This window comes from Heloderma suspectum, chromosome 9 (assembly GCF_057233095.1).
Source record: "Heloderma suspectum isolate Gila_16-S chromosome 9, 16-S_ref, whole genome shotgun sequence".
Classification (NCBI taxonomy): Eukaryota; Metazoa; Chordata; class Lepidosauria; order Squamata; family Helodermatidae; genus Heloderma; species Heloderma suspectum.
In genome coordinates, this window is record NC_139466.1 from 13,495,441 (window position 1) to 13,518,842 (window position 23,402).

The window sequence follows — 23,402 nt, forward strand, 5'->3', positions numbered from 1 at the left end:
AACGAAGCCTCAGGGTGGGGGGATCTAGGAAAACTCATTGAACTCCTCCCCCAAATGGATTTCTCTGACATCCCTGGCGATGCAAGGCTGGAGAGGAATGGCCATTCCTTTGGAAGCTGGGAGTTGGTGTGGGTTGCAGAGAAGGGGAACAGTGGGATGGAGACTGGCCAGGATGGGTAGTGCCATGTTATACCATGGCCTTTAGGGCTGCTCTCCTGACGCCTGGGTTGTGGAAGAGGGCAGGAAGCAGATGCTGCCTCTTTCTCCTCCTGTTTGTGTTGCTACTGTTGTGTGTCCAACTTGCCCTCTTCATTCCTTAGTTCAGCCTTCTCCAACCTGGTGCCCACCAGATATTTTGGACTTCAACTCCCATCATTCCAAACCAGAAGGGCCAATGGTCAGGAATGCTGGGAATTGTAGCCCAAAACATTTGAAGGGCACCAGATTGGGGGAAGCTGGTGTAAGTGCACATGCTCACAGGATGAAAGGGTCCACACCAGTGGCCATGATTCCCAGGTAGGTGTGAGCCTTACTGCCTCTCAAATAAGCAAGAGGGAAAGACCAGAGTCAAACCCAGCAAGGACAGGATCCCTCTTCTCACTGGTGCACTGATGTCTCCAGTTGTAAGGTGCTGAGGGAGGCCTCAAGCCAGGGCCTCCAGCAGCCCATCTTCAGCACCTTGTCTCCTGCACCACTAGCACTCTGGCCCATCAGCAGACCAGGCTCAGTGGGATCAAAAGTGCCCTCTAGGCTGCAGTTCTAGCCTGAATACAATCAGCTGATCTCACAGGGACACACCAGTCCCTTATAAATCTCTCGGATGAAAATCAGCTCCTTATTGAGGTTTAAGGTGTTGGACCTTGTTTACAAAATCCTAAACAGCTCAGGACCAGGTTACTTAAGAAATCCCTTGATCCCCTACCAGCCTGCTCAGTTGCTACACTATTCAGGAGATAACGTCCTGGTGGTGCCCAAGATTTTAGAGGCACAGTCCATGATAGCTTGGAATAGGACTTTAAGTGTCATGGTGCCCATGCTCTGGAACTCTCTATCACTACAGATTAGGTGGGCACCAACCCTTCCGGGTTTTTGGCACCTACTGAAAACGTACTCATTCCAACATGCATTCCCGGGAAGGTAATCATGTCTTCTGTATGCAATAATATTATACAGCATTTAATTGTGATCTTATACTGTATTGATTTGTACATCGCTTAGAAGTTTCTATTAATGTGATTCATAAATATCATTAAATAACAACAACATCAGAGGGGACACATAAATCCCTGGGCTGTGCCATGCTTCCTAGCCTGTCTCCTCTGGAGTCCAACCACTGTTCTGTTTTCAGCCACAATATCTGCTTCTTGCACTTCTGATTCTTGTCTACCTCCTTTGGAATCTGACTGCCAGCCTGCCTTCGCATCAACTGCCTCTGGCCCTGAAGATACTTGTTTGTTTGAGAGAACCACTCTCCCAGAGCTTGGCCAAGGCTGATCTCCATATCTCTTGCCATGCCCCAGCATCCAAACTGGCTTTCCAATTGCATCCCTGCCCTGGAAGCAGGGTGAGAAAAACCTGAGGGGGGCATGCTGATGTATCAAAGAGATTGTAATTCTGTCAGTAAAACACAGCAGTAGGGAATGTATGAATCAGTTTATATCCATTCCATGTCAGTTGCACATGTATTCACTCATAAGTCAATTTTGTCTGATTTTTGCATCATTCTGCAGATGTTTTTATCTGAATGCATGAAAATGCACATTTATTTTCATATGCAGCTAACCCTAACACAAACATTTTGCATGCATTTCACCCTAATATACTTATTTTTGTATGTATCTTTTCTGCATATACGCATTTTTGTATGCAAAGTTTGAGCGAATAATTGCATCATAATGTTTGGAGAAGTGTGCAATCCAAAGGATGATTGTTTTGATCTCCATATTAGGCTAGGAAGGGCATATTAGGCCAGTTGACTAAAGAATGTCCGCCAAGCTAAATTCTTCAGCATCCTGAACATTAGGGTACCATTAGATGCCAGGTGAAAGGCCAGCCCAAGAGAATTATTAGACAAAAAAAACAGAGAAATTGGCCTGGGCTGGATACACATTTGGTAAACAGGAAGCTCGAGTAAATCAGTTTAGTTAAGGAGCAACCAAAGTTATAGTTCTCTCAGATGAGGTCATCCATGTTTTGGATTACATTAGTACCAGAAAATCAGGACACTGTTCAGACTGTCACGGCAGAGGGCAAGTGTAGACTGCTATATCTTTAGGTCTAAATGCTGAATCCCCCCAAACCCATTGAGAGGAATGCATTGGCGATAGCTAAAGCACTCTGGAGACATCTTTTCAGAACACAAGCAGCCACTGTATCTGCACAATTTCTGCTGAAACAATGAGGAAATTCAGCCCAAACTAATGGTAGAAGCCAGCCATCTGTCAACCAACAGCTAGACTAGGAAATAATTCTCTGTTCAACACAGTGGCAGCTGGCGACTCCACTTCCAGAGGGGTGGTGATTCCATTCTGGGTTTTAGTTACCACCAGCCAAAACTCTAAAGGTGCTATCTAAGGTAAAAAAAAAAAAAAAAAGGTAAAGGTGTCCCCAGCCAGTCGTGTCCGACTCTAGGGTGCGGTGCTCATCCCCGTTTCTAAGCCGAAGAGCCAGCGCTGTCCGAAGACGCTTCCGTGGTCATGTGGCCGGCATGACTGAACACCGAGGTGCACGGAACGCTGTTACCTTTCCCACCGAGGCGGTACCTATTTATCTACTTGCAAATTCTTGCTTTCAAACTGCTAGGTTGGCAGGAGCTGGGACTGAAGACGGGAGCTCACTCCATCACGCGGCACTCGGGTCTCGAACTGCTGTCTTGCCGACCTTCCACTCTGCAGTTCAGCATCTTAACCACTAAGCCACAGGTTCAGCACCTTGGTTAGTATCTTTAGAGTTTTGGCTGGTGGTAACTAAAACTCTGAATGGAATCACTGCACCTCCAGGACTCCTCCAGGAGTCACCAGCAGCCACTGGTTCAACATAAACAACCTGTTAAGTGTACCATTTTGAGGCACACAGTTATGTTGTTGTTGCTGTTACATTTTGAGAGGGAAACAAAATAAGAGTACACCTCCCCAGCCCAGTTCATCAAGTACCTGATTTCACCTTCTTTAATGTGATTTTCAAGTTCTTCAATGAATCTCTCTCCTCGTGTCCAGTAGATCATGGGACCCGACTCTCCACTAAACCCAAAAAATGCTTTGCAGGCAACAGTGAGCGGCTGACCTGAGAAGAAGTACAAAGCAGGGAAGTAAGACAGATGGTGTTTGGAGTTGAGAGCACAGCAAAGCACATTTTGCTACTAAAAAGCTTTTGATTCAGTTTGAGTTTTGGTTAAGAGAGGTGCACAGAAGGGCTATCCCAAATGGAGCCAGGAGGTAAAAAGAAGAGCAGGGGCAGTTTCTGCAGACCAGCCTTCTGTAGACCAACTCCCCTCTTCCTCAGCCAGCATGGCCATGGGGCATGCTGGCTGGGGATGATAGGTTTTGTAGTTCAACACACCTGGAGGTCACCAGGTCAGGAAAGACTGCCATAGATGTTGAATCTACCAAGTCAAACCACTGGGCTGTGAGTGGCAATGGGTCTCTCAGGTTTGGGGAATAGGCCTCTCCCAGCCCTGCAAGCAACACTAGATCTGTGTAACCAGAACTTGACTTTAAATCTCGCTGAAATGGAAAGACTCTTTTCCAGAGATATTGGCCATTTTCGAGCATAGTTTTCCAAATGTATGCATCAATTGTGTGCATTTTTGAAATGTATGCATTCTTCTCCCATGGATTAAAGTGTATTTCTGTGGATTTTTCAGAAGTACACATTTTTTTCATGCACATTTTTCAAATGTACGCGTGCTGTCGTCAAATGCATTTTTGGGGTCCATGAACCACAATGCAAGCTTGTAAATGTACAGACTTTTTGACTGCAGATGGCATCTGAGCTGTTGTTAGGCCCAGAAGGTCTAAACTGGGTAAAATACTGATAAAAATGAACTAAAACTAATTTCTCATACATCCCTAGTGGTGCAGCAAGGTAATTTTAGACCATGGATTTCATGGCCGTTTAGGTGGTCATGTGTATTACTTCAGTTGTGAAGCACCTAACTCTCCCCCCACGAACTGCCATTCCATGTTTGACAACTGCTATTACATTCCTGATACATTAAAACAGCACCATCAACAAAACTGTTTGCCAACTTTTTTTTTAACAAAATAATGCTTCAAGCATGTGTAATTTTGCATGTTAAACTCACTGTCGAACATAATACCATCATGACTTTCATCTATTACCCTGATATTCTCATCACCTGCTGCTTTCTGGGTAGTCATTTGTGGGACCCTTGGGCTGTTGGACCCCCAAGCTTGCCCCCAGGTTTCAGCCGTAGCGGCACCACTGATTCCCAGCTACATATATACTGTAAATACGTATATACCTATGGTGTCCCTGCCCACTCCCAGTGAGAATACTTTCTCAAAGGCCTTTTTCAACCAAAGCAGGAAACACCTTCCCCACACACACAATCACGCTGCCATCAGGACCTTTAAGGCTCAGGTCCAACCCACACTCAGGCCTCTATCTGCAAGGACACACTTGTTTATAATATCACCTGCATTGTGTCTTTTATTACCTTCCCCTTATGTAGCCAAGGGAAGAAGGCATAGGATTTGGTTAAACAAATATACATTATTAATTACAGCAAATGTGTTGTTGAATAGTAAATAAGCAACTCTTAATGGTTCCATTAATTATGAACTCTCATACACCAGATCACGCCCTCAAATCAAACAGTTCACCATCACCACAGACCTCACTTTCTCTGTTCTAATTCTAAAATCTTAACACATCAATTCCCTATCTCTGATTTCAGTGTAAGACCTAAGCACATTTCACTGAGTGTAAGATTACAAAGAAGACCATCAATTGTCAGCAGGTGGAGGAGGGGCCAAATTCCACCCTCCATTTTCCATCACTGTTGTTGCTCTGTAGGGAAGGATCAAATCCATCAATTTTCCATCAAGAATTGTTTCCTATTTGAGGATTCATATGTTTGCTATGATTTGTATTGAACTTTTTGTGTACGATGGTTATTTTGTTAGATGCCCGGCTGTTGATGATCAATTTAATTTTTGGTTGTTCTGAATCCAATCCTGGAGTCAGGCTTTAGAGAATCAGAGTGCCCTTAACTAGTATACAATGACAATGTGGACCTCTTAGATAAATGATATTTTATGACATCTCTCATCAGTGCCAGCCCTAAGTTCTTGTGTCACAATCTCCTTTGAAGTCACAAAGAACATCTGGGAAGGAAGGGAAAGGTTTGCCCTAGTTTCCAGCAGTGTCAGTGGAGACAAACAATTTCCAAAGTAGGCTGCCCCCCCCTTACATTCAGCTCAGCCTGAGCCAGAGGACTCTGAGACATTCAGGACACCCCTACAGCTTCTGGAACAGGAGCCCAAACCGGCACTCTCCTATCAAAGCCCTAGGCATGAAACCTTAAAACTGTGGCATTGACCAAGCAGAAGTTTCAGGATTTAATACCACGGTACTTGGAAGGAAGCACACACACCATTTGAGGTAGGTGTTAAGTTTATTTACATAGGGAAAGGGGGAAAAGGGATTAACAGGGATGCAAGAAGCAGAGTATGTCTGGAAACAATGTGAAAAGCAACAAAGCTTACTGAAATCTGCCTTCATGCACCGAAGCATGGGCCTTCAAACAGAACAGGACCAAACAGACATACATGGAGTCCAAAGCAAAGGCAGAAACAAAGACAAACAAACAAACAAACATAAAAGGTGAAGGGCAGCTGTAGCCCCCTTTGTTTTATATTCAAAAGCCTTTGACACATGTGAGGCGAGCCTCCTTAGCCAATTACTAGTGGGAATAGTTTTCTGGGAGGGTAAGAAGTTCTCATAGAAGCTCAGCTGAAATCATTCTGTCTAATTGGCAAGAGTTCTGCTCCAGCTTTGCAGGGCCTTGAGAGACCAGAACAGCACGAGATAGCACACGCAGGTGGTCTAACAAGTGCATGCAGGCCCATCTTCATGAAATGGTGTTTGTACAAGCAGCTAAAACGCAAGAGAAAAAGGGATTTCTTGACAACATTCATTGAAGGTGGCACTCCTATGCACATTTACCAGGGAGTAAACCCAATTGAACATAGTGGGACTTACTTCTGAGTAAAAATGCACAGGATTGTGCTGTGTAATATTCCCTTTAGCATTTCTTTAAGCGTGTGTTTGTCTGCCCACAAGTGTGCGTATGTACAGCTCCTCTTTGACTTTAATGGAAAAAGACGCAGCAATATGAGAAAGAAAGAAAAAGAAAAGAACTTCGGTCAATCAGAAATGACATCATCTGCCCTTTATGTAGCACTCCATACTGAGCAGTAGTAAGTACTAGTTCAACAGCTGAGGCTGTGTGTTTCCTATTCACTGACCCAGCAAGATTTCTTTTTAAAACTATAAATCAGAGGAAATGAGAATACTCCAGAGAGACATCTAATTTCTACAAATGCTGAGCAAATTTCCTGGAGGGATTCATACAGTTAGAAGAAACAACAACAACAAGAACAAAAAAAATATCAATAAAATAATGAAGTTAAGACCAAACTGCTGTAGGAATAGTTTCTCTTCTATAAATGGCTATTAAGTGCTGAACTTAAGACGGGGGCATACAGCCTCTGATCCTGGAGGTAATATGTATATAGCCATCAGGGCTAGTAGCCACTGACAGCCTTATCCTCCATGAATTAGTCTAACCCCCTTCGAAAGCAATCCAAGTTCTTTAATTCTAGGTGGACGTCTTTTGCACCAGGCTATGGTTGGCGGAAGTTAGGGTTCTAGTAACAGAAGACAGTAGATCTGCGACTTTGAAATCTGTCTGGCACTACTAAAGGGCCAGGGTGTTGTTGAACGACTTTCAGGCCAAGGGCTGATTTCCATTTTGGAGAAACTCTTGGGGGCCAGATTTTAGTGGTGGGTGGGGCTGAAGGCAAAAGGGGAGAAGCCAAAGGCAAAAGGGGAGGAGGCAACATACCAAAAATACCAAGCATATTTTCGTTGAAGTTCTTCTCGCTGGTAACTAACCTTATTAGAAGTCTTTCATCCTTTTGGAATGCGGAAAAAAAACTACACAAAAGCTGGGAAACCATCAAATGAGTGGTGGTTGGGGAAAGGGGGTGGGGCCAGGAGAGGGGGGAACCCTGGAGGGACAGGTTTGGCCCCCAGGTGGGACAGGTTTGGCCACTGGTCCTGAGGTTCTGCACCAGGGCTATGGGGTTGCCCAGAAGGGAACTATGGTGGTGTCAGTCCTTGCTGGCTGACTGCAGCTGGCTAGCAAACAGTGGCAATAACTTACTGATTGATAAGCTGGGTCATAAACCTGTCCAACGGTAGGAAGGGAGGAGGCTAGAGTGGGGGTGGGTGGGCTTTACCAGTTCAACATATCCAAGACAGCATGGCAGAGAAAAGTCCTTTTTCTAGTCCAAGGTCTAAACGCAGGGATTCGTGAGCAAGGCTGAGGTTCGGGGTCGAGGTGGAGCTGACGAGATCCAGCACACGGAAACGTCGCTGACCTCCAGCAGCTTTGTCCCTGCCTGCTTCCTGCTTTTAACGGCATCGTCCTGGAGCAGTGGCTGGCAATCAGTCCTCTGGCCTCGGGGAGCCTCTCTGCCTTAAATGGACAGAGGCTCGCCATCACCGCTCAGCTGCATTTGCTCTGCTGGTGTCAGTGGAACTTCGCCCTCTGAATCCTCCAGAGAGGTGCAGATGGGCATGGTTCCTCCAGAGGGGCCTCAGGCTATTTGTGCCCAAGTCTGGAACCTGCCCTTTCTCCTGGTCTGGAGCCTCGGAGGAGTCCAAGGGAGGCATGACAGGTGGCAGAAGAGACCAAGCTAGAAAAATGCCTCTCAGTATTTTTGAATGGGTCCCATTGCCAAAGCCCAGGTCAGTAAGTGCTTTGAGCTTTGTTTCCAAGGCAGTGTGCTTCAGATAGGGATGTCAGAGAATTCTCTTTGAGGGGTGGGATTCAGTGAGTTTTCCTAGGCTTCCCCCCCCCCCGACTTCATTTTGGTTCCCATTGTGGCACTTGGCTTGATTTGCAGTGAGTCAGGGCAGTTTGTGGACTTTCTGGGAAGTTTGTGCATTTTTTTTTTAAAAAAAGGTTCTGCAATTTGTCCAAATGTCTGAGCAATCTGTGCAAATTACAACTGAATTTGTGCAAATTACAACTGAATTTGTGCAAATTACAACTGAATTTGCGCAAATTCCACAAATTATGGCCGAATTTGCATAATTTGTGCAAATCTGGCTGTAATTTGCACAAATATAGCTTTAATTTGCTCAGTGGTAGAACCTTCCAAAACAAAATGTGTAAAGAAGTTCCTGGAGTTTGGGGAGAAGCCCATAGTTTGGCACACAGATGCAAATGGAGTCGTACATTCCGCAGAACTCTGTCAAGTAAAAAAAGAACTGGATTCCCCAGCGACAGACATCTATAGATTCAAAGAGGGAAACCCCTGTTCCTGCTTAGGATGAGGTGGGACAAGAGAGGAAGCTCTTTACTTTCCATGATGCAGGCATGGGGAAGATGGCTTCCTGCGTGAAGTAGCTTGTACCTCTGGATCCAACAGAGATGGAGAAGGGAGAGTGAGAGTCAGAGAGCACATAACACATAGTCTTTTGGGTGCATCCCACTGGGGCAGTTTTAAAATAGGCAAATGTCACTTCTGCCTTGGCTCTTGGGGGTATATAGCTGTCCAAGGCCTCACATACAGTTTAATTGCGTTGCGTATTAGTGAAAGCACTCGGAAACCCTCTGCTTTTAATTACTTCTCTTTCAATATCTCCCTCAGTTTATCTAATTAAGCATCTAAGGCCTACAGAATATGTATGGCATCTTCATTTCAGATCAATCTCCCTTTTGGCCGCTGCAAGTGTAACCCAATAGTTTAAAGATGCATTGGAGAGGAAATGAGAATGGAGTCACTGTATTACTGATGAATTAACATTTAATAGGATATTTCAAGTGGCAAAGAAGGGGAGGAGGGCTGAACGGAATATTGGAACATCATTAATTCTCCACTTTAAAGTGGGGTCACCTTGGTACGCGAAAGGACCCTGGTTCCAAGTTAGAAGTGTCTTCTTTAGCTTTCTTCTTCTCTTCTGTCAATCAGACCTGTTTATTGCAAACTCCCTGCTGATAAGATCGCAACTTCCCTACTGACTGGCTGGAATGACTTCCAATAGCTCAGTTGCATTAGGTGTGTCTTTTAGTGGAGGCACTCATGCAATGAGTTTGTGTGATATTTGCACCATGAGTGCTGACATATTTCATAAGACACTGGAAGAAATGAGGTATAGCTGAGTTGGCATCCATGCAGGGAGGACAAAAACACCCTTAAGGCACATCTTGGATGGAGCAAAAACTCTCTTGATTTCAGCAGAGTTAGAAATGATCCTATAAATATTACTTATCTAAGAACTTAAGAACATAAGAAGAGTCATGCAGGATCAGACCAAGGGTCCATCTAGTCCAACTTTCTGTTCACACAATTGCCAATCAACTGCCATCGGAAACCCACAAGCAGGACATGAGTGCAACAGCACCCTCCTGCCCATGTTCCCCAGCAACTGGTGTACATAGACATACTGCCTCTGATATTGCAGGTGTCATATAGCCGTCAGGACTAGTGGCCACTGATAGCCTTCTCCAGGAATTTGTCCAACCCCCTTTTAAAACCATCCAAGTTGGTGCGCATCACTACATCTTGTGGTAGTGAATTCCATAGTTTAACTATGCACTGTGTGAAGAGGTCCTTTTATCTGACCTGAATCAGCTTCATGGGATGACCCCACTGGGTCCTAGTATGATGAGAGAAGGAGAAAAAATGTCTCTGTATCCACTTTCTCCACACCTAATAATTTTATTGTGCATAATTTTGCCCATCTCTATCATGTCTCCCCTTGCCTTTTTTCTAAGCTAAACAGTCCCAGATGTTGTAACCTTTCCTCATAGGGGATTTGCTCCAGCCCATTTAGTTGCTCTTTTCTGCACATCTATAACTAAGCTATTGCTAAATGACATCACACATGAAGAGAATGACAATAGAACATATCTCGGTAGGGTTGAGAAGGTGTACATTCTATTGTCATATTTTCTCAAGTGATGTCACTTACTATTGTATCTAGCTTAGACACAGACTGGGTGAAAAGGGCTCCCCAAAGGTTTCCATCCTATTTGTGGGTAGAGACATGTGTGTGTATGTATTTTGTGGAATATTCTCAGGAAGTCTGTGATATTCTGCAACTGAGTTTTGTTTTTGTTTTTTGGTGGGGGTGGGGTGATCAGAAGCCATCCCATCAGGCTGTGGCTGAGGGAGATGAAGGGCCGGGGGAAGTGTGGACATTCCACCAGCCCTGCTGAAAGACTGAATTTTTCCCTCTTCCTTCCCCATCTCTTTTACTTTGCATGCTATGATATCTTTTAGATTGTAAGCCTATGGGCAGGGACTGTCTTCTTTTATTTATTATTTGTAAGAAGGGCTGCCTAAAGTAACTCAGCTGAAGGAAGAAATTCAGCTGAAGGTTGGGGCCTACACAGGAGAAATTACACACACACACACACACACACACACACACACACACACACCATGAAGCACAGTGACTGGAGAAGCAAACCAAAACAAGCCAGAGATTTTACCACCAAGGTGTGCCCAAATGAGCTTTTATTTAGCGGGTGGGGGTGGGGTGGGTTGACATTTGCATGGGGTGTGTGGGGAAATCAGCTCCTGTCTTGTCTCTCTGTCCCAGTGTGCACTGAGTAATCCCTTTGTTTTAATTCTCCAATGAAATTAAAAGCACAATCCTAGTCATGTTTACTGGTTTCAGTGGGAGTTATTACCAAATATGTGTGCATAAGACTATGCTTTCTTACCTGGAAGTAAGGCTCAATAGGGCTTACCTCTGGGTAGACATTATAAGACATTACAACATTTCATAGTAAGGTGTTTGCCTTTGCCTGCTACCTTTGCCTCTTCTTTCTTCCACTTCTGCCATTACCTTCCTCCCTGTCCCTGACTCTAAGTTAGGCTGCGAACTCCTAGGATCAGGGACTTGTCTTTTGCTTATTTTCTCTACACTCTACTATGGGCATATTATTATTAATTATTATTATTCCTACTTCTACTACTAATATTATTATGCTAAGTCGGCTCCTCTGAGTGTATAATGGTAAAGCATAGCAGATGTTTAACACTAGAGGGTACCCTTGCAATCCAAGAACAAACCTTTTAATCCAAGGTGCTGAAACATAGTACATTTAAGCGGATGGTCTCTGTGCTCAGTAGGTTTAGAGAGCTGCATGTAAGAGGTTCCTGTTAATCAAAGATTTTGACAGGTGATTTCAACTTTGCAAAAGCTAAGCTGTATAATAATAATAATAATAATTAATAATAATAGAAGCTATGGGCCAATTAAAGAAATCTTGGTCAACAAATTACTTGAGCTTTAGCTGGTTAATACATAGAATAAATCTGCATAAATGTTCATATGAATAAACACAATTTCATCAAGGAAAGAAAGGCCTGCTTTGATTAGATTATGTATATATTTGTTGTTGTTGTTGTTCAGTCATTCAGTCGTGTCCGACTCTTCATGACCCCATGGACCATAGCACGCCAGGCCTTCCTGTCCTCCGCTCTCTCCTGGAGTGTGCGCAAGTTCATATTCATTGCATTGGTGATGCTATCTAGCCTTCTCATCCTCTGCCGTCCCCTTCTCCTTTTGCCTTCAATCAATCTTTCCCAGCATCAGGGTCTTTTCCAGGGAGTTTTCTCTTCACATTAGGTGGCCAAAATATTTGAGCTTCAGCTTCAGTATCTGTCCTTCCAATGAGCACTCAGGGTTTATTTCCTCTAGGATTGACTGATTTGACCTCCTTACAGTCCAGGGGACTCATAAGAGTCTTCTCCAGCACCACAGTTCGAAAGCATTATGTATATATGCATTGCATCAATCACTGTCTCAGAAGCATCCTTTCCTTAGCATTCCCTCCTGTGTGTGAGAGAAGGGGGAATCCCTCTTCTAAGACTGATTTATTTATTCGATTTCTACCCTGACTTCTTCTATCCAAAAATGGGACTTAAGGTGGCTTACGCACACAAATAAAATGGATTAGGACAATAAAACAATACACTGAAATACAATAAAACACAATTGCAGAATAAAAAACACAAAAAATTAAAAACAAGAAATAAATAAATAAAAGAACAGTGCCCAACTCAACGGACCCACTTACAAGCCAAAAGCCTTCTTGAATAAAGGGGCCTTTGGCTGCTGGCAGAAGGACAGCAGAGAGATGATGTCAGCCTTTCATATTTTTTATACTTCACACTTTTTATGCTTAGAGTCCATTTCATCCAAGGGCATTGAGTTGGGGAAGGCTGATTTAAGCAGTGCAGCCATAGTGGTAGAGCACATGGCTTTGCATGCAGGAGGTCCCAGGTTTGATCCCTGGCATATCAAGGTAGGGCTGAAAAAATCTTGCCTGAATCCCTGGAGAGCCACAACTGCTGGGGTGGACAATAATGAACTAGATCAGCCTTCCCGAACCTGGTGCCTTCCAGAAATGTCAGGCTACACCTCTCAGCATTCCCAGCCAACGGTCCTGTTGGATGTGGATGATGGGAGGTGTAGTCCAACCCCTTCAGAGGGCACCAGGTGAGGGAAGGCTAAAACTAGATGGCCTGACTCTGTAGAAGGCACTTGGAAGTTCAATGTAAACAAAGGACAGATCTAACCTTTGCTGAGCTTTCAGTCTAAATAGCATTAACTTGGATCTTAACTAGAGCTGTGCACAAATGGCCTCTTGAAATTCTCCACCTTATTTGTGTGGGCAGAGAAATTTGGGAGTCAATTTCACTGAATTTCTCCAGGGGGAGGAGAAATTTTCAACAATTTCTCGCAGGTAGGGCTCCCCGTTGGCAGGAAACAAAGCACAACTTCTTTCGTTTTTGGTAAGGATTTTGGGGGTTTTCTTGCTGCAACAGTATCAACTGTGTTGATGGCTCCCATCTTGCATCCATCACAGGGCAGTTGTGCAGGGGCACTGTTGTGTTGACCTCCAGAGAGGAGATTAAGTTAGTGCTCTGTCAAAATCTGTCCTCCGATTTCCTGAAAGTTTTCTTCCCCCATGAAAGGGGCTTCCACTGTTCTCCCTCATTCTCAGGCTGTTTTATAATTTTGGTGGTGGTGTTTTTGAGGTTACCTAATGCCAGCCAGCTTCCCAGGCTGCCTGCACTTCCTGATCTGAAAAAGCTCTGTAGGAGGAATTACCCCATGCTGCCTTCCACTGGGCTTTAATTGAAGCGCAAGAAGCTGAGGAGGCTGCTGGCTGCCAAAGAGATGATTGTACAATGAAAGACAGGATACTTCTGCTCATTCCTCGGCCACCTCCTAAGTAAGGTAAGCCCAAGAATCCCAAAACCAACCCATGAGAATTTCTCTGAAATTTCTTCCCCATTGAATTCCTTTTCAAAAGCAATTTCTCATCTATCAAATTGAATGAAAACAGCCAAGAAAATGTGGGAGATATTTTGGCACAACACTCATAACATTCCATTGGGTGGAGTGTCCCCACAGTGGAGTTCCACTCATGGAACACTCCTGTCCGCAGAAGAGGGAGGAGTAGGGATGGTGGAGAATTTCTCCACGAATCTCCGGGAGGCCGAATGCCAACGCATTCGGCCCCCCCAAATTGGTGGTGAAATTCTCGGGCCCCCCGCCCCTCCGGGATGGGACTTACCTCCTTTGAATATCCCTCTTGGCGGCGGGTCCCGGTGGCGTTTCGGCGGCGTTTTGGCAGGGGCAGCGGCCGGTCTTCTGACTGGCTGCCGCCTCCTCCATTACAAAGTAAATAAAAAAAAAACACGTGATAGGCTACGTAAATCTTTATGTAGCCTATCATGGCTAGATTTCCAAAGTCAGCCGTGATAGGCTACGTAAATCGTTACGTAGCCTATCACGGGTGACTTTGAAAAAAAAAAAAAGTGCATACGCAAATGGCGGCACCCGTGGGCGCCGCCATTTGCGTTCCTTATTTGGGCCCGGGTAGTCTACGTAAAGATTTACGTAGACTACGGCGAAAATAAGGGCAACGCAAATAGCAAAACAACATAACAACTTAACGCAAAACAACATAAAATATGAAAGCTTAAAACCACAATGTAACAGTACAACCAGAATAAAACCTAGTAGAATAAAACCTGATTTAAAATACAGATTTAAAACATCAGAGCTAAAAGGCTAGGAAGCTAATGCTGGGAGAATAAAAAGGTCTTCACCTGGTGCTAGAAGGAGTACAACATAGGTGCCAGATGACCCTCTCCAGGGAGCTCATTCCACAGCTGGGGTGCCACAGCAGAAAAAGCTGTGGCACCCATCTTCCTGGTAGTCACATGCCTCACTTCATATGAACGTAAGAAGAGCCTTGCTGGATCAGACCAAGGGTCCATCTAGTCCAGCATTCTGTTCACATAGTGGCCAACCAGCTGCCGACCAGGAACCCACAAGGACTAGGGATGGGTGGATTACTTACCCCGTTCCGGGTGGGGGCGTCTGCTGGGGGGGGGAGGTGATCCGTCCCTCCCCCCGGAATACTCCCTGGCCGGCTCCGCTCTGTGGCGAGTCCGCAGAGCCATTGGCCGGGCTTGCCCACAGCCGGACTTCTGTCCACTGCCGGGCTGCGGCCGCAAATGGTGTCCAGCATAACGGCTGCCATATGTGTCCCTGCTCTTTTCATGATAGGCTACGTAAATATATACGTAGCCTATCACGGCTAATGCAGGGATGCAAATGGCGTAGCAGCCGCCATTTGCATCCCTGCGTTAGCCGCGATAGGCTACATATATATTTACGTAGCCTATCACGGCAAAGAGTAGCAACGCAAATTGTGTAGCAGACACCATTTGTGTCCCTGCTCTTTGCCGTGATAGGCTACATAAATACTTACGTAGCCTATCATGGCTAAAGTAGGGAGGCAAATGGCAGCCGCAGACCGGGGCAGCGGACGGACTGGACCGGCTGATGCCAGATAGGGTCCGTCCCAGGAAAGTTTTGTGGGCTGGCGGGGGGGGGGGGGGCTCCATTCCACCATGGACTCATTGGAGTCCGTGGTGGAATTCTCTAACGTTCCTAGGAGGAACCCACTTCCTTTGGCAGGGGCTCACAGAAAAGGACTACTGACGATGATCTTACTCTTAATGTTGGATTAGAAACAGAGAGAACTGAGTTCTAATTTGCAGTAAGCCATACAGTTTTACTTAGTGACCTTGGGACCAGTCGCTATACTCTCTCTCTCTCTCTCTGCCAAAACAGACATCACTTTAAGGGTGCACTCCTATGCATGTTTAGACAGAAAAAGGTCCTACCCCGGTCTGGGGAATGCGGGGGGCTGTAGGACTGTTTTTCTGTCTAAACATGCCTAGCAGTGTGCCCTAAATGTGTCTCTAGCACCTACTCTTTTTTAAAACTCTAGAATGGGCACAGGGCCCCTGATCTGAATTGGGACCCTAGCATGGGGAGGTGGTAGGGGTTCTTTTCAGATCTGGACTGGGTCCCCTGTGCCTACCCAAGAGTAAAAATGAAAAGAAGACATAGCTGTTCCTGTAAAGTAATGTCTCTTTTACTTCTCTGTCAGCCTTACCTACATCACAGGGTAGTTGTGAAGATAAAGAGGGGCAGGGGGAGACACAATCCCTGTGTCAGGCTGCACTAGGGACATCGGAGAAATCTGCAATGGAATCAAATGAGTTTGGAGTTCTATGACTCTGACCTGTGGATTTCACAGCAGACTGTCTTTTCCCCAGTTGGGAGGATTCCATGGAGTTTGAGACCGTTTTTGTAACTTTCTGGACTTTTGCACAAATTTCGTAATAGAAAAGTATGCAAACTAAAAAAAACCAAGCCTATAGGGAAAATGCACATTTCCCCTATAGGCTATAGTGTGAAATGCTCAATTGGGGAGGGGGAATTATGCATTTTTGTGAGTGTGAATTTGTCCAGGTGTGATTTTGCGCAACTTTGGAAAAAACAACAACCCTCCAAACTGGATAATTCCCTTGGCATTTAAGAACACATTTAAGTTTTCAAAGTTCTTTGACTATTTTCTCAGGAACTCTTACAACACACCAGTAATATTCCTCCGCCCCACCCCTGTATGAGGGGGGCATGTGGGTGATGCTGAAAGAGAAAGTGTCTTGGCTGCATTCACATAGTGCAACGGAGTGGGATTTGAACTGGGGCTGAGCGCCGTAATCTGACCTTTCTCTGCTAGAAGGGATGAGACGGGGATTATTCAGCTGAAAGACGATTCATGCAAATTGACACAAGAAAGAGACCAGTCACCAGATCCACAGACAGCAGCACCGACTGCACTAATAAAGCCGCTTCAGTATGAGAGAGACTTGTCCCTCTGCCTTCTGGCTTTTTTTAACCAGACCTAGGAATGCTTTTGCTCCGTGGCTCCATTCCTCCCCCCACCACTCAAAAGCCCAGGTAAGCACCATGATCAGAGCAGCTTTCACACCTTAGCCTGTATTTCAAACATCCATTGAGTTGGCTTCTTGCAAATGGGACTTTTGGCAGCTCTGCCGATGTGAGCAAAGAAGGACCTGCCGATTTATCATGGGGATTAACTTATGAACCTGAACATTCGCTCAGACATTATTATGTTCTCGTTCTCTCTCTCATTCTCCAAAGCATTGATTCTTTAACAATACGCACAGCATATGTGCCCAGGTATTTGGCAAGCGAAAGGAAGTGCAAAAGAGCTTTTGCTCACTTGTCCTGCCCTGCCCTGTTCTGTTCTGTGGCTTAGCAACACCAGTTATTTCATGTGCACAGAAAGAGGAAGGTGTTGAAAGCTCTGGCTGGTCTCATGGGCCTCATCAGAAGAGCTTATGTTGGATCAAACTCAGAATCCATGATGCTTCTGGGCATCAGGGATTTAGATTGCTACAATCTTTGTCTGAAAACCTCCAGTTGGGTGAATCTAGATGTGCAAGTCCATTGGGGAACCAACCTGGACCCTTGTTCCCTGACCAGCTTTTATGGCTTACTGCAAATTAGAACTCAGTTCTCCCTGTTTCTAATCCAACATTAAGAGTAAGATCATCCTCAGTGGCCCTTCTCTGTGAGCCTCTGCCAAAGGAAGTGGGTTCCTGCTTGTGGGTTCCTGGTCGACAGCTGGTTGGCCACTGTGTGAACAGAATGCTGGACTAGATGGACCCTTGGTCTGATCCACCAGGGCTCTTCTTATGTTCTTATGAAGTGAGGTGGGTGACTACAAGGAAGAGGGCCTTCTCTGCTGGGATAACTGGAGTCAGGGGCAGAGAGACACCCATAGATACCTAGGGGCTAAATGATGTTTGCTGAAGGGTTATTTCACATGTAGCAGCGAACCAGGTGTGCACTCATCCAAGAGTTCTGACGGTTCCTGACGGAGTCTACATGGATGATGACGGTGTTTGCAAATGTGTCTTTGTCACAGTTGTATGTTACAGTTTTTGGTGTTTACTTATTTCTTTATATTTAATTTTTTGAAGAATCCTTTTTTACCATAATAGTCCTCTAGCAGCCTTACAAATCAGCTGAAAAGAAATATGAAAGACACCAATAATGAGTAAAGACATACAAACTAAAATGCATGAAACAATAGACTCTGAGAGAACCTATAACTGAGGGTGCAATCCTATGTGGATAGGCGGCCGCTTCCAAACTCGGAGGTGACTGCCTATCCAATGCAGGGCAGGAGAAGCACGGAGGAGATCGTCCTCTCTGCACTTCTCCTGCTCTGCATTTGTGGCTTCCCCACCCCAGAATGCCCCATTTTGGCCGCTCTGCACTCCTCTTCTGAGCATGGAGCTCGGGACTGTCCTGCGCTGCCTGCAAGGCAGCATGGAAGGGAGGAAACAAGCCTTGGAGTATGGCTCCAAGGTCAGTTCCTGGGAAAACCACATATCCTATGGCCATCTAGCCGCTGACTAGCAGCCTGAAATGCATGAAGCAATAGGCTCTGAGAGAACCTATAACTAAGTCGTGCAATTGGAAAGATTGTATATCCTTCCCCTATTTGCCTCCAATTCCTTTCCCTTCCTGTGTGGTTTCCCCAGTGTCACATTTTAGCCATAGATCACTGGCAAGATATGCAAGCCGAGTTGGCAGGGTGACATGTTCCAGCCACTTGCTTAGCTATTTGCTAGCTTATCAAAGTGCAGAATCATGCACCAGCTCCCAGATTTAGAGGTGATCTTGATGGCTGTGCCTTGAAGAGCATGAAGATTATTGTCAACATTTTAGCAAACATAAAAACAGATGTGGTTGTCTTGCAACTAGAGCTGAGCAAAAGTTCTCCGCCATATTTGCAAGCAGCATAATTGGGGGTACCATTTTTGTGGATGCCCTCTCCTGACAGAATAAATTCTCCAACAGTCTCTTGGGAGCAGGGCTCTCTGTCACCCTCCTCCTCGGCTTGGCTCCTTTCTTTCTTTTCCTTCTTGTGGCAACTGGGTTTGCAGTCTAGCTGCCATATTGCACCCCCCACAATGCCTAAAACATAGAATTATTCTGGGAAACCAATATTCTGGGTCATTGCATGGGAAAAATGCTGGTCAGCACATAAATATATTTAGCAAAATGGCCTTTTTTGAGGGGGGGAGGGGGAGGTAACATTCTCAGAAGTTTTCTCAGAAATTTTCAGATAAGTTTCAGCTCAGCTGTGTGGATCCCAGGAAAGTGTTGGGATGTTTGGTTGCCTTCAGTCCAGTAAAGTGGGAGGCTGACTTTTTAAGCAGGAATAAGCTCCTCACCATGGCAGTAGCAAAAGAAACAATTCCTCCTCCCATCCCATGTCCCAGCCAAACAGATAATTGTGTCACACAGTTAAGGCTGCCATGATGTCCCCCAAAGCTGAAGAGGCAATGACAGGGATGCAAATGTCTGATCTCATTTCCCCAAATCTGTATTTGAACCAAAGCAGGGGTTGCTCTGATGGATTACTCTGTGCCCAAGAAGGTGCTTCAAGATACTCGGTGGTGTGTGATGCAGGAGATAGTCTGGGAAATTATTTCCCATATGCTCACATTCTTCCATTGTAGCCATTTTGTTCTTTTTGGGGTCTCTTTTTGGCCTCAGCTTCTAAAATCAGTAAAATGCCTCTCCATTAAAGGTAGGTTTTCCAGTTGCATCCATCCTGTAGGCGTGAATGTGTGCAAAAATTCGTCTTTCTGTCTCGCAAAAGCTGTTGAAGGAACAATTCCAGGCATACCTCAGGCAAAGAAAATAAAAAGACTATTTGTGTCTCTGTGTTTGAGGCAGATTCTTGCTTCAATTAAATTGTCAAGATGACCCTGTGTCTCAGCAGGCCCAGAAGGTCGCGGCAAAGAGGGATTTGCGTCGGAGTTGGCTGAAAGTGAAAGTCATCAATGCCAAAGCAGCAAGCGGGGCAGGAGTCACAGTTGATGATTGTTGAGGGCAGCGGAGGGAAAGGAGCGACCGGCCACCTCAGCAACCATGACTAGAGTGCTACTGCAGCCCTGTCTAGATGTTCAGTGGGTGTGTACATGTGTGCCTGAAGCCAGGATCATGCCTGCTGCCCCTGCTCCTGACTTCCCCGCTTCTGCTGAAACTGTGAATGACCATACAGAAGTGCATGGCTTTGCGCACATAGCCAGAGGAACTCCCTTTCACAGATGCTCATGATTGTACAGCAAGAGCCTACAGTATGCATGGCTGAGTTGTACTTGTGTGGGCTCTGCTCAGGTGTTCAGCTGAACGCATGGAGGGAAGAGTGGCAAAAGCGGGTACAATCCTGATCTCCCCCACACAGGCACAGACAGTCACTGGATGTCTGTATAGGGCTAGTGTTGTTGCCCTACAGTAAGGTAACTGGTGGTGTAGTGGTAAATTTTGATCATCAAGTCATCTGGACAGTCCCCAAAGTGGTTGCAAACATGAGCGTAGGATGTCACACGCATGTATATTGTGAATCTGTGGTTACAGATGTGTTTTAATGTTATGCTTCCTATGTTTTATTGGTAAGTAGATCTAGATGAGCGTGGGATGAGTGACAGGAGGTGTGGTGTATTTGCGTATGTGAGATCACTGGCTGAGTGAGTGGGGAGTGTGGAATGGCAAGTGCTATACAAACAAGAAGCTGTGCTGTGTAGTTCAGACAGGGAAAAGTTTAGATCAGGATAGAGTCTGGATAGGGTCTGTGGAGAGACTGATTGTGGAGAGATAAATTGTGAAGAGATAGAGAGTGAGTAGGATTTGTGCGTATAGGGCTAAAGTGGAAATTAAGTGTGCCTGTGTGTGAGAGGGTATATATACAGACAGAAGCTTTTAAAGTTACTTATTTACTGTTTAACATCGTAATGCTTTAATTAATAAATATATCTTTGTTTTTATAAAATCCTACGCTTACAGCTTGTGGCTACAAAAGGTATAGTAATAAAGAGAATAATAGAGGTCAGAATAAAAGCCAGGGTGTCCTCACATCTCATGAAGTAAAGGGGTTGGACCTGAGGTCAAGCATTACTGGGGGTGGGGGGAGGTGTTGCCTGCTGTGAGAAAGGCCTTTTTGAAAAGCTATTTTCACTGATAGATAAGCAGGAATGCTGCAGAGTGCAAATCAAGGAGAGATGAGCAGTGAACTGATGTTTGGAGAATCTGGTGACCTTGGACATCACTCTTTCACCCACCTGTAGATTCTAGCGGGGGTGGGGTGGGGAGAGGGAATTTAAGCCTTCCCTCCCACTCCAGTCCTGATCGGGAGCTGGAAATCTGTGCCTGCTATCTATAAATCTGTCTCTTTCTCTCTGTCTATTTCTATGTGTATTTCTTTGTCTATGTCTCTCTCTGTCTCTGTCTATATCTATATCTATCTATTTCTGTCTCTCTGTCTGTGTTTCTATGTGTATTTCTATGTCTCTCTGTCTCTGTCTATATCTATCTATTTCTGTCTCTCTGTCTCTGTCTATTTCTATGTGTATGTCTCTGTTTACTTCTACTTCTATCTATCTCTGTCTCTCTCTATATCTACTTCTGTCTCTGTCTCTGTCTATTTCTATGTATACGTCTCTATCTATATCTACTCCAGTCTCTGTCTGTCTGTCTGTCTGTCTGTCTGTCTGTCTCTCTCTCTCTCTCTCTCTCTCTGTATCTACTTCTGTCTCTCTCTCTTTCTATCTCTTTCTGTCTCTCTGTCTATCTATTTCTATGTGTATGTCTCTCTCTCTCTCTCTCTCTCTCTCTCTCTCTCTCCCTCTCTCTCTCCTTCTATCTCTCTCTGTGTCTATTTCTCTCCAAACAATTATCTATTTGCTTGAATATGTCTTCAATATAAGTCTTCTCCACCAACAGTTCTCAGAGGTGGCATCATAGTAGGGTTGCCAACTAATCAGAAAGAGAACTGCTGCTGTGCCTGCAACAGCTGCTTAATTGTCAGCCATCAGCCAGCAACACAGAGAAAAGCACTAACACCTGCTAATGGTTACAGATCAAGCTTCAGAGGAGCCAGAGCTGGTTAAAATGTTGGCAACACCATTTCATGACCCACCTACTTGGCAATGGGATTCTTTGGGGAGTGGCCCCAAGTGGGTAGCCCTTCAGTCCTGCCTTGGTCCCATATCAACCCAGCACTGCAACACAACAAGACCCAGCTGCAGGGGCAGCATGCTCAGACTAGCAGATCACTCTGCAGTACAGATGCTAGGCTGACTTTGCTCATAAATTTCAGGGCTTATTTTGTACTTGGTGCAGCATTAAGTGCCCAGGAAAACTCAGCTTTCAGCCAAAAAGAGATAAGAGTCTGAAGGAAAGCCAGAACCCAAAGCAGAGCACAAAGGAGAAGCAATATTTTTTCCTCCCCATTGTGGAGAACTCTGTGTGAACCCTTGGTTCCATTTCGGAAAGCTATTTGATTCATTAATACATCTGATGACCTTCTCTGAGCTGTTATGCCCATGGATTGCAAACACAGACCACTTGCTATTGTACATTAAAGGAGGGAAGGGGTTGTTCACAAATAATACACTTTTTAAAAAAAGTATGTTTAATGTACATTCTGCAAGTTATATAACTCATATATCCCTAAAAGGGTCAGACCCCCCCCCCAGGTGACCCTAGGCAGGTGTGGAATTTTTGCAGCAGATGGGGGTGGGGGAGAGGTTTTCTTTGATGTTGCTGGGAAACAGTAGGGGATGAAAGAAGGAAAGTTCACTGCCAGAGGCAAGGCTAGGCAAGAGATGCTGGCAGAAGCAGACTGAGGAGCAGAGGTAGTTGCTTTCTATCTAGCCAAACCACTGGTCCATCTAGCCCAGTACTGCAGTGGTTCTTGAGGGTTTCATATAGGTGCCTTTCCAGACCTACCTGGATGTGCTAGGGAGTGAACCTGGGACTTGCTTCATGCAAAGTGTGGGCCCTTCTGAACTACAGCCTATCTCTCAGAGGGGCATAGGAAGCTGTCTTATACAAAGTCAGACATTGGTCTATAACTTGAGCATCATCTAGGGATGTGCCAACCAAATGTGTTGGACTACAACTGCCATCGTCCTCAGCCAGCATGGCCAATGGCTGATGTAGGATATCCATACCCAACTTTCTTCTTCTTCTTCTTCCTGTACAGGTCTTTGGTGCCTTGAAAAGATGTATTTCAGGCAGCAATCCAGGTAGACCAGTTTCCCACTCCCACCAAAATCACTGCATCTTCAGAATAGCAAAAGCTTCCCCTGCAGAATTTGTGCTCATCATAGGTAGCTGTTAAAGGCACAGGAGCACTGCCAGGAAAAACAACAACAACAACAACAACACAGGTTGGTATCCTTATTGGGATGTCACTACAATAGATCTGGCTATACCTGGAGGCAAGCAGGAGGGATGTTCTATCTATCTTTTAAATTAATAAAACAGTACAGGGGTGGAGAAGCTGTGGACCTCCAGATGTTGCTGGACTCTTCCATCACTCCCAGTCAGCATGGCCAATGTTGGTTACAAGGTGGATGATTTAGAGCCCAATCCTATTCTGAATGTCCATCAGCCTCCAAATTTGGGCGCTGATGGGCATCCCATAAAGTGCGGGAGGAGTGCAGAGGCGATCTTCGCCTCTGTGCTTCTTCCACTCTGCATTTTTACTAGATGGGCTTTTTTATCCATCTAGCTAGGTCTCTGCAGAGGTGGAGGGAAGGAAGCAGGAGAGGGCTGGGGATAGCTTGTATCCTTGCTGCCCCAGTCCCCCCCCCTCTGCCCACAGAACCGCCCCCTTTACCTCCTCTCTGAGGTCTTTTGCGACCTTG

The 23,402-nt window shown here is 45.3% G+C and overlaps 1 protein-coding gene across 1 annotated transcript in view; it reads right to left on the bottom strand.

The window, feature by feature from the left end:
* Positions 1-23,402, bottom strand: part of IL1RAPL2 (interleukin 1 receptor accessory protein like 2) — a 737,235-nt gene that overhangs the window by 17,494 nt on the left and 696,339 nt on the right. Inside the window, exon 9 of the mRNA XM_084813734.1 lies at positions 3,153-3,282. Coding sequence (XP_084669860.1) covers positions 3,153-3,282 — 130 coding nt within the window. The remainder of the gene's footprint in view (positions 1-3,152; positions 3,283-23,402) is intronic.